Source organism: Ictalurus punctatus, chromosome 4, assembly GCF_001660625.3.
Source record: "Ictalurus punctatus breed USDA103 chromosome 4, Coco_2.0, whole genome shotgun sequence".
NCBI lineage: Eukaryota > Metazoa > Chordata > Actinopteri > Siluriformes > Ictaluridae > Ictalurus > Ictalurus punctatus.
Window position 1 is genome coordinate 33068547 of NC_071284.1, and position 10000 is coordinate 33078546.

At 44.6% G+C, this 10000-nt stretch overlaps 1 protein-coding gene across 2 annotated transcripts in view; it reads left to right on the top strand.

Annotated features, from left to right (window-relative positions):
• The window catches only part of tiparp (TCDD-inducible poly(ADP-ribose) polymerase), a 31384-nt gene that overhangs the window by 16014 nt on the left and 5370 nt on the right, over positions 1–10000 (top strand). For both annotated transcript variants that reach the window (XM_017466228.3, XM_017466226.3), the window contains exons 3-4: positions 3035–3239; positions 4156–4343. In XM_017466228.3, coding sequence (XP_017321717.1) covers positions 3035–3239; positions 4156–4343 — 393 coding nt within the window. The remainder of the gene's footprint in view (positions 1–3034; positions 3240–4155; positions 4344–10000) is intronic.

A 10000-nucleotide genomic window follows, 5' to 3' on the forward strand; every position in this document is an offset into this window, starting at 1 on the left:
GATAGATAGATAGATAGGGGAGAGAGAGATAGATAGATGGATAAATGGATGGATAGATAGATAGATAGGGGAGAGAGAGATAGATAGATGGATGGATAAATGGATGGATAGATAGATAGATAGGGGAGAGAGAGATAGATAGATGGATAGATGGATAAATGGATGGATAGATAGATAGATAGATAGGGGAGAGAGAGATAGATAGATGGATAGATGGATAAATGGATGGATAGATAGATAGATAGATAGATAGGGGAGAGAGAGATAGATAGATGGATAGATGGATAAATGGATGGATAGATAGATAGATAGGGGAGAGAGAGATAGATAGATGGATAGATGGATAAATGGATGGATAGATAGATAGATAGGGGAGAGAGAGATAGATAGATGGATAAATGGATGGATAGATAGATAGATAGGGGAGAGAGATAGATAGATAGATAGATAGATAGATAGATAGATAGATGGATAAATGGATGGATAGATAGATAGATAGGGGAGAGAGAGAGATAGATAGATAGATAGATAGATAGATGGATAGATGGATAAATGGATGGATAGATAGATAGATAGGGGAGAGAGAGATAGATAGATGGATAAATGGATGGATAGATAGATAGATAGGGGAGAGAGAGATAGATAGATGGATGGATAAATGGATGGATAGATAGATAGATAGGGGAGAGAGAGATAGATAGATAGATGGATAAATGGATGGATGGATAAATGGATGGATAGATAGATAGATAGGGGAGAGAGAGATAGATAGATGGATAGATGGATAAATGGATGGATAGATAGATAGATAGGGGAGAGAGAGATAGATAGATGGATGGATAAATGGATGGATAGATAGATAGATAGGGGAGAGAGAGATAGATAGATAGATGGATAAATGGATGGATGGATAGATAGATAGGGGAGAGAGAGATAGATGGATAGATGGATAAATGGATGGATAGATAGATAGATAGGGGAGAGAGAGATAGATGGATGGATAGATAGATAGATAGGGGAGAGAGAGATAGATAGATGGATAAATGGATGGATGGATAGATAGCCGGCGTGTTCTCTCCGTCCCTGTGTCCACGTTGCAGTTTGAGAGCGGTCGGGTCGACGCTCCGAGGGACCTCGTCTCTGTTTAGTCACGCCGTCGTGTTTGTTTAGATGTCGAGAACGTCGAACATGTTTAGTCTGACTCGTGCCTTGCTCTGTGTGAGGGGCTAAACATTCTAGTCCTCCCTTCCTGTCAGCGGTGGCCATGTTTTGACTCTGTCTCTGTCTCTCTCTGTTCCCGGCTTGACGTGATTAATGAGCTGTGGGCTGAGCCCTGTCTCTCTGCCACACGCTGTAATTATGAAAGTTAAACCAGTTAGTTTTGCTCTGACAGGACCGAGTGAGATTCGGGTTACCTCCGTGCTAGGCGGGGAGTCTTTTGAGTCAGGTTTAACCCGTTGTGGTGATTGAGGCGACCGCCCTGACATCAGAGCACTTCTAAAATTACCCGTGGGAACCCGTTCAGATTCACGCCGCTAAACTTCTAAGCTAGCTATGTTTAGCTAATGCTAATTTTCCAGCTATTGGAGTAACAACGGCTTATTTTAGACTTTTTTTTTTTTTTTTTTTATTGTTTAGCCACTACAGAGATAAATAGCTAGCAAGCGAGGCTAAGACATTGAGGGAAACTGGCATTTATGTTAACGGATAATAATAATAATAATAATAATAATAATAATAATAATAATACACAGGGTTTTTTTTTTCTTTTTTGACGTTTCTCATTTCCTTCCTTTTCTCTGTTTGTGTCCTGGCCAAACTTTGACTCACTGCGGAACTCGGACATGAATGAAGAACAGGCCATGGTTTAATTGTGTGTGTGTGTGTGTGTGAGAGAGAGAGAGAGAGAACAAGTTCCAGCCTGTTGATTGGCTCTAGCTTTGAGTCTGCAGCTCTGGTCAGAATTTTAACCCATGACCTGTAATCCTCTTAGAGTTTGGTGTTTTTATAGAGAGCGTGATCGACGAGGCTGTCGCTGGAAAAGAACAGACAGTTCGGCCCAGAACCTGACCTGATAAGCTTGTGTGTGTGTGTGTGTGTGTGTGTGTGTGTGTGTGTGTGAAAGCAGTCAAACTCATTGCTCCAAGTGACACACGGTCTCTCTGGATGCTCTGACATGCGCAGTGTTTACCCTAGAGTTCGATTGCAGCGAGACAGTTATTCGACTCTGAATCGATTCGACTCTGAATCGACTCGGCCGCAGGAGCCGATTCGAACGAACGTCACGTGTTCCGGGTCGTGGCGTTTTTGTTTTTGTAGATGCGAGCTGCTGAACTGAACAAAAGGAACGCAGCTGCAGCGCTGCAGAAATCTCACGTGTCCTGGAGATTTGGATCGGAAAGAATTAATTTCTTTTTCATTTCTATCCCGAATTATTGAATCGTTTATTTAGCGCTGATTCCCTGTTCTCTGTGTTTGGGTCGATTTTTCGCGGAGTGCTTTTGTTTTTTTTGTTTTTTTCTGATTTCTTCACACACTTGATAAAGGTTTGCTTAGTATTTTTTTTTCCACCGCTGTACGTTTTCAGCTCCACACATCCCTCAACTAACTTATCATTTCATGTTATTTACTGATTGATTGATTGATTGATTGGTGTTTGGTTAATTATGTGGCAAATAGCACACGAACTAAAGGTATCGATTTCGCTCCGGTTCGGACTCAGGATACGGACTAACGTGTGTTTACAACTCCCACTGTGACTTCACACACACTCTGGATCTAGAGCTTCACTAATATTGCCACACACACACACACACACACACACACACTGAATGAAATATTTTAAAACAATGTACCTCATAATGTATCACCAATATATACGTTTACGCATCGTATACATTATGAACGTCCTTTCTATTAAGAGTAAGAGCAGTAAGGCGTTGTGTAGACGATCTCAGTCGTATTTTGTATGTGTGTGTGTGTGTGTGTGTGCGCGTGCATCATTTAACTATGACGTTTCCTGTCTTGTACACAGGGGTCGAGTGTTTATGCTGGACTTCAGTGCCATGAGGGTGTGTGACATGGAGTTCGACCTCGTCAGACGGTTGTCCACACCTTCCAGCTTCGGAGCCGTGGACCCCGGCACAAGCCCCGCCTCCAGCACAAACCCCGCCCCCAACTATCTCACAGTGTGGAAATATTACTGCAGGGATAACTTCGGCTGGAGGGAGTACTCCGAGGTGAGACGCCACAGTGACACACACACACACACATTAATTGTTAACTTGTGTATGAACTAAAAATATTTTCGTTCGCTCACATTATAGCGGCTTGTAAACAGTCGTTCATTAACCAGCCGAGAGAGAGAGAGAGAGAGAGAGAGAGAGAAATGCAACTTGTCATGTTACTAAGAAATCCGTGTCGGGGAAAAAAAAAACGCTGACGCTGGAGACTCCTTCCACGAATGTTAAATCAGCATGTCTTTCGCAGAAAACGTCACCATATGTCTAGGAGCTGTTACTATAGAAACGATACAGTAATTGGAACGATTGCATGAGTACAAATCTGTAAATATTTGCTAATTATTTTGTTAATAACGTTTAATTGAATTGTTGTTATATATATATATATATATATATTTTTTTTTTTAATTATTCCATTTATTTGCAGTCATTTAGCGAAACACACACTGAGCGGGTCAGTGAGGCGGTTTTAAACGTCGAATCAACCCGAATTTATTTGACAGTCCGTGTAATTTAATGTCTGTGAGTCCATTTGGTGTGAACACAGTGTGTGTGTGTGTGTGTGTGTGTGTGTGTGTGTGGGTGGATGTTGGCTCTCACACATAACCAGAGGAAACATTGTGTTCTGCCCACACACAGACGTCTGAAATCAATCCGTTGCATAAGTGTTTTTTTTTTTTTTTTGTCTTTTAAATAAAGCTATTTATTTCCTTTTCGCGAAATCTGGACTGATGGATGCGGTCTGACTCGCACCCCAGATGAAGCTGGCGGGAGAGCGTGAGAACGGGACGAACGTGTCCGGGTTCTCGCTCGACTCTCGTTTATTTTGGGGCTGTCTCTCTCTCTCTCTCACTGTCTCTCGCTCAGTGTATAATAAGCCCTCTCATGTGTTTTTGTTCCGGTTTCCCCGCAGCCTGTGGTGCGTTTGATAGAGGAAGCGACCGAGCGGGGGCTGAAGGAGGTGCGCTTCATCACACTCCAGAACCAATACATCCTGAATATCCGCGAGGGCTTCCAGCAGAACGCCGTCTTCGGTTTCCGCCGCCAGATCAAAAAACGACCCCACTTCATGTCCTCCATTAGACTCTCGCCCTACCTACAGTGAGTATCCCCGTCCTCATAACGTCCTCATGTCCTCCATTAGACTCTCGCCCTACCTGCAGTGAGTATCCACGTCCTCATAACGTCCTCATAATTTCCTCCATTAGACTCTCGCCCTACCTGCAGTGAATATCCCCGTCCTCATAACGTCCTCATAACGTCCTCATAATGTCCTCCATTAGACTCTCGCCCCACCTGCGGAGAGTATCCACGTCCTCATAATGTCCTCATAACGTCCACTTCATGTCCTCCATTAGACTCTCGCCCCACCTGCAGTGAGTATCCACGTCCTCATAATGTCCTCATAACATCCTCGTAACGTCCTCATAATGTCCTACATTAGACTCTCGCCCTACCTGCAGTGAGTATCCACGTCCTCATAACGTCCTCGCGCACCCCATCACCACAGTCTGCAGAGTCCGGTCAATTTTCAGATCAAACAGGGCGACACGTCTGCATCGTTACCACGTCGTGCTAGTGCTCATGGCATGGGTAGTCAGGTCTCGGGCCATGCCATGCGATCATACAATATCGATATCGCGATACAATGTTATGAGTTATCGTAAATATCGTCGGTATTCCGTGATACTCCGTATCAGTGTTTCATTTATTTATTTATATTGTGATACGTCTAGTAAATCACGGTCGGCGATATACAGTCTAATCCAGTTCGACTGGAAATCTAAAAATTGTGTAGTATTTATTAAATTTTATTTACGTTTCACTGTTAAATCATTTCTTCTGTGAGATACGGTGAACACCGTCGGTATTTTTATAACAATTTCAAACTGACTGGAATCAGCAGAACTGGATACTGACTGTTTTTATACGTAAAATGTTATCGTTTTGTACAATTTGTTGAATTTGACCTCCATTTCTCTGAATTTTTGTAGATAAAAACATAATTGAACTATTTTTTTTTTTTTAATGAACTCTTCTACATTCCTGTCGTGAAACATTAGTGTACTAGGACCAGGTGTATCGTGATATCGCGGGTATCGCGATATATTTTTCAAACACCGAACGATAACAACAAACACCGATGTTAAAATCCCGTACCGAGTCTTTCGAAATGTTTAAAACATTCCTTAATTGATCCTTTTTATTTTAAACAAAAGAATCGTTCACCTCAGGTTTTCAGATTTTACCAAAACAAAAAACAACGCTATGGTTCTCCGTTTCTCCAAACGGTTATACCATGGGTCGGAACACGATCTAGTTATACCATGGGTCGGAACACGATCTAGTTATACCATGGGTCGGAACACGATCTAGATATACCATGGGTCGGAACACGATCCAGTTATACCATGGGTCGGAACACGATCCAGTTATACCATGGGTCGGAACACGATCCAGTTATACCATGGGCCCGGAGGTTTGGCGGCGCGTGCTTACTTTAATGTCTGCCCTGAGGGGACATTAAGTAAATGTCGCTTCTGAAAGAAAGACCACGCCGGGTCACGTGTAGATCGAGAATCGTCTCGGCCTCGCGGTATCAGATCAGATCGTACATCCAGGACACATCGGGGTTTAGTCTTTATTAATGATGCACGGCGTGGAGATGTTTGTTCATGATGAAATGAGAGAAATGAATGTGAAAATGAAAGGGAACAAAAAAAAAGAGAGAGAGAGGTCGCGTTCCTCTTACTTTTTTCCTCAACTTTTTTAGAAGCGCTTTAGGCTGTATCTCAGTGCTACAGTTATTATATTTTATTGGTTGTGTGCTTGTAACGGTAAATAAAGAAATAAAAATCTCCACGGCGTAGTCCAGGATTGGTCTGGCCCTAACAGGAACGGAAACAGAAGAGAAACGAATGCTCTGTCATAGTGAAAGCACGGAACCCTTTGTTCTGATTTCCCCTTCTGCAACATCCCTTCATCGGATGCCTGATTATAAACAACCTCCTGATTTCACTTTGAAACCCAAGCCGCTTCGGTGGTGAAAGCACGGCAGCTGCGTTTGCGCCGTTTCCCCTCTGCGTGTTACTGATAAAACGAGAAGTCTCCTGCTTGCCAGACGCTCTCGCCCTGTCTGTCCGTGCGAGCGTCCGATCGTCCCTGTCTGTTCGACGACTCCGCCCGGGTACACGCCGTACTTCCAGAACATTCGGACCAGACCGAGCGCGGCTGCTCCGCGCGGGGCGGCTTAACCCATACCTGCCCGTCTGCCCGGCCGGCTCGCTCGGCCGGAGACGCACTCCAGAGGAACAGATGGAGAGCAGCAGATGTGAAAAGGAGAGAGAGAGAGAGAGATAGAGAGAGGGGAGAAAAGCGTAAATCGGTTCCAGACCGTTGAGGCTGGGTGAATGAGAGAGGAACGTGAGCGTTTGGGAAGCAGGGCGGGTTTTTTGTTTTCTTTCACTGTTGCGTCTGCCTCGCTGTGAGTTCGACTCTGATTGACTTTATCTGTCCTGAAATAACGAGAAGAGAAAGCTCGGCTTTGCGGTTAATCGCAGAGCTCCGTGTCGCATCTCTGAACGGCGCGTTCGAGAGCGTCCGTTTTCGTCCGTCGGCGTCGCGGACGCCGTTGGGGAAAAAATTTCCGGAAACGGTTTCTAGTTTGTTACGTCTAGGAAAAGTACGACACGTTCTGATCCCGCGCGAGTCCTGCGTTCATCCCAGTCCTTCGCACGCAGCAGAAAATCGAGGGAACGCCGCGATATCCGGAAGACCTTTTCAAAATGACCGCGGATCCGGGCCGAGACGCGTCACGTGACATCATCACATTCGGCTAATGCCTTCTCCGAGTCACGTGCGTCGAACGTGAGTATAGCTAAAAGGCCTCTGACCAACAGACGTCACCGGGAAAGAGCGTGCGAAACTACCGTGCGATTGCGATTTCGCCAGTCCGAGTAGTTTTCCGCCCGGAAAAAAAAAAAAAATCACGAAAAACGCAGCTCCGTTCGTACGGAAGGAGGCGGAGCTATGCTACCGGAATGTCGCTTCTTCAGACTGCTGTTTATACGCCGTCTCGTTCGGTCGCGGTTATTCATAACTTTTCATCAACCGCTCAGACACGGCACTGCGGCTCTCCGTCAAACGCGCACCTCTAAAAACGCACCGTCTACGATCCGGCCTTTATTAAAGTGGACCGCCGTGGGCGAGAAATCCTCCGGAGCAGGTTTCATGGGGACTTAAAGTAGAACTCGACGACCTCGGCTTCTTTGTTTATTTTATTCACACCACGCTGCGAGCGTGTTCGGGGTCATGGATAGGCGGATAGGTGCGATAAGAGCACAGTGTGGCTGGAACACGGTGTGCCGAGAACCCGGGGTGGGAACCTTTGTCCTGAGCGGCAGCTTGTCTGCGCATTATTGCTCAGCAGAAAGCATTAGGCTCGCCTCACACACACACACACACACACACACACACACAAACACTTTCATAAGATTTTACACACAGACACATCGTTTAAACTTCACACATATTTTATATATATATATATATATATATATATATCCTGTGACGTTATCCTATAACTTCCTTGTTCTTCTCAGAAACATATGGGAAATAGTCCCCAATGACTTTAGGAGTGGCTGTGAACACACACACACACACACACACACACACACACACACTCACTCTCAGAGAATGGGGCAGGTCTCAGTAGAACAAAGGTTGAGGATGACTCAGTAGGCAGTCATGCTGACTGAAGCAATCAAGTCTACCTGGCTGGAATGTACAAACACACACACACACACACACACACACACACACACACACACACACACACACACACACACGTCAGAAAGAGCGAGAGAGAGAGCACAAACAATCATGACCCCAATCCAACAAACACCTGCGCTCCCAGACATCATCTCAGACTCCAGACAGAAAAGCAAAGACGTCTGGACGTTATCGGGTTTTTTTTTTGTTTTTTCGGTCCCTCGGCTTAGCGCGGTGTGTCCTCACGTACTCGTCACGCGCGTACACGTGAACGGAAACGAAGAGAAAATCTAAACACACCCTTTCTGTAAAATGCCACGCTAATGCGGCTGCTGTGCCTGGTCATGCCTGTACGCACTGGTATACCGGTTCAGTACGGAAGTTGTTCCAACTTGCCGGTCACGTTTCTGCTCCGCTCGGTTACACACGCTCCCATTTGAACGCGCAGTTAAAAACACGCCGTCGGAACGACGTTTGAACTCCTTCTAACGCCACACGATCCGGCGAATCCGTTTAAAAGAAGAAGAAGAATTCAGAGCGTGTCAGGTGTGAGAGTCTCGTGTGGTGATTAGCAGCGTCTAAGATGACGCTGAGTGAGCCGGCTGACGTAACTTGACAAAAGATAGTGATACAGTATTCAAAAGCAGGTTAGTTAGCATATCGTTTTCCTACTGGTAAACACTTAGCGAAAAATTTTAGCGTCAAGCGTTCGTTAATGCTGGAGCACACCCTTTCTAGCATTATTAATCACTGCCGAAAAGGCAGCTAGCTAACGGCTAACGTAGCTAATATATCTATTTTTTATTTATCGCACACATATTTATGCATGCAGCTAATACTGAAATTCCAATCCATCCAGAAATCCTCTCCAGACTGTGTGAGAGAAATGTGAGCTAGTTTGCTAGCCGGTTAGGTAAAATGGCTAATGTTAGCAAGAAAATCATGGTTGTTACGGTAACATCAGATTTGCCTACTGGTCAATAAGTAGTATCATTTGCTAATAATGAAATGTCAATCTATGACAAATACCGTACATGCTAATTTACTGGCATATTACTAGCCAGGCGGCTAACATAGCTAACGTTAGTGACCCAAGTCATGGTTGTTATGGGAACATTCGATTTTGACAGGCTGCTGTTAAATCGATCACCGAGAGATGACTTGCGAGTTTTTTTTTGGTTCTATTCGCTAACACTGATATCCGTGAGAAATGTTTGCTAGTTTACTAGCGGATAACTAGCCAGCTAGCGAACGTGGCTAATGTTTTTGCGACAGACGTTTTGACCAGTTTGGCTACAGCTTCCCAGAAATCCCACTCGTTGTTACGTGTGACGTGTGAGCTAGAAGTCAGCTAGCCTAACGGCTGATATCAGCGGTAAAATAACATCGCGGGTGTCATGGTAATGTTAGATTTTGGCAGGTTTGCGTACTGGTAAACAAACGGCTAATTTAGCATTCTTCCAGTCATGTCCGTCTGCGAGGAAAAACAAGCTAGGTTATCAGCAGATAACTAGCCAGCTAGCGAACGTGGCTAATGTTAGCGATAAACAAAGTCGTGGGTGTGGTGCTGACATTAGCGTTACGATTTGACAGGCCGGTGTTAAATAATTCACCGAGGGAAAAACTGACTGATAATGAGAGCTCGCTCGCGGGACAAATCTAGGATAAAGACGCGCTAGTTCACAAGCACTCAACTAGCCCGCTAGCTAACATGGCTAATGTTATTCATTAAGAAAAACTAAACATCAGCTGCTTTGGTGTATTTTTTTTGTCAGCTAATAAATCAAGAGCTGTCATTGTTCAGTATTAACTGCTAACACTGTGAGAAATGTGGGCTAGTGTGCGTTAGCTTTTAGCTAACCGGCTAGTTATTTAGGATGGCACCAGGACAGTAGGACTGAGAATAATGGTGTAAAGATGTTCCTAAGCAAGTTTAAGTGAATTGTGGTTAAAATGACACCTTTGTTTGGAACGTTAAACTTCTTTGA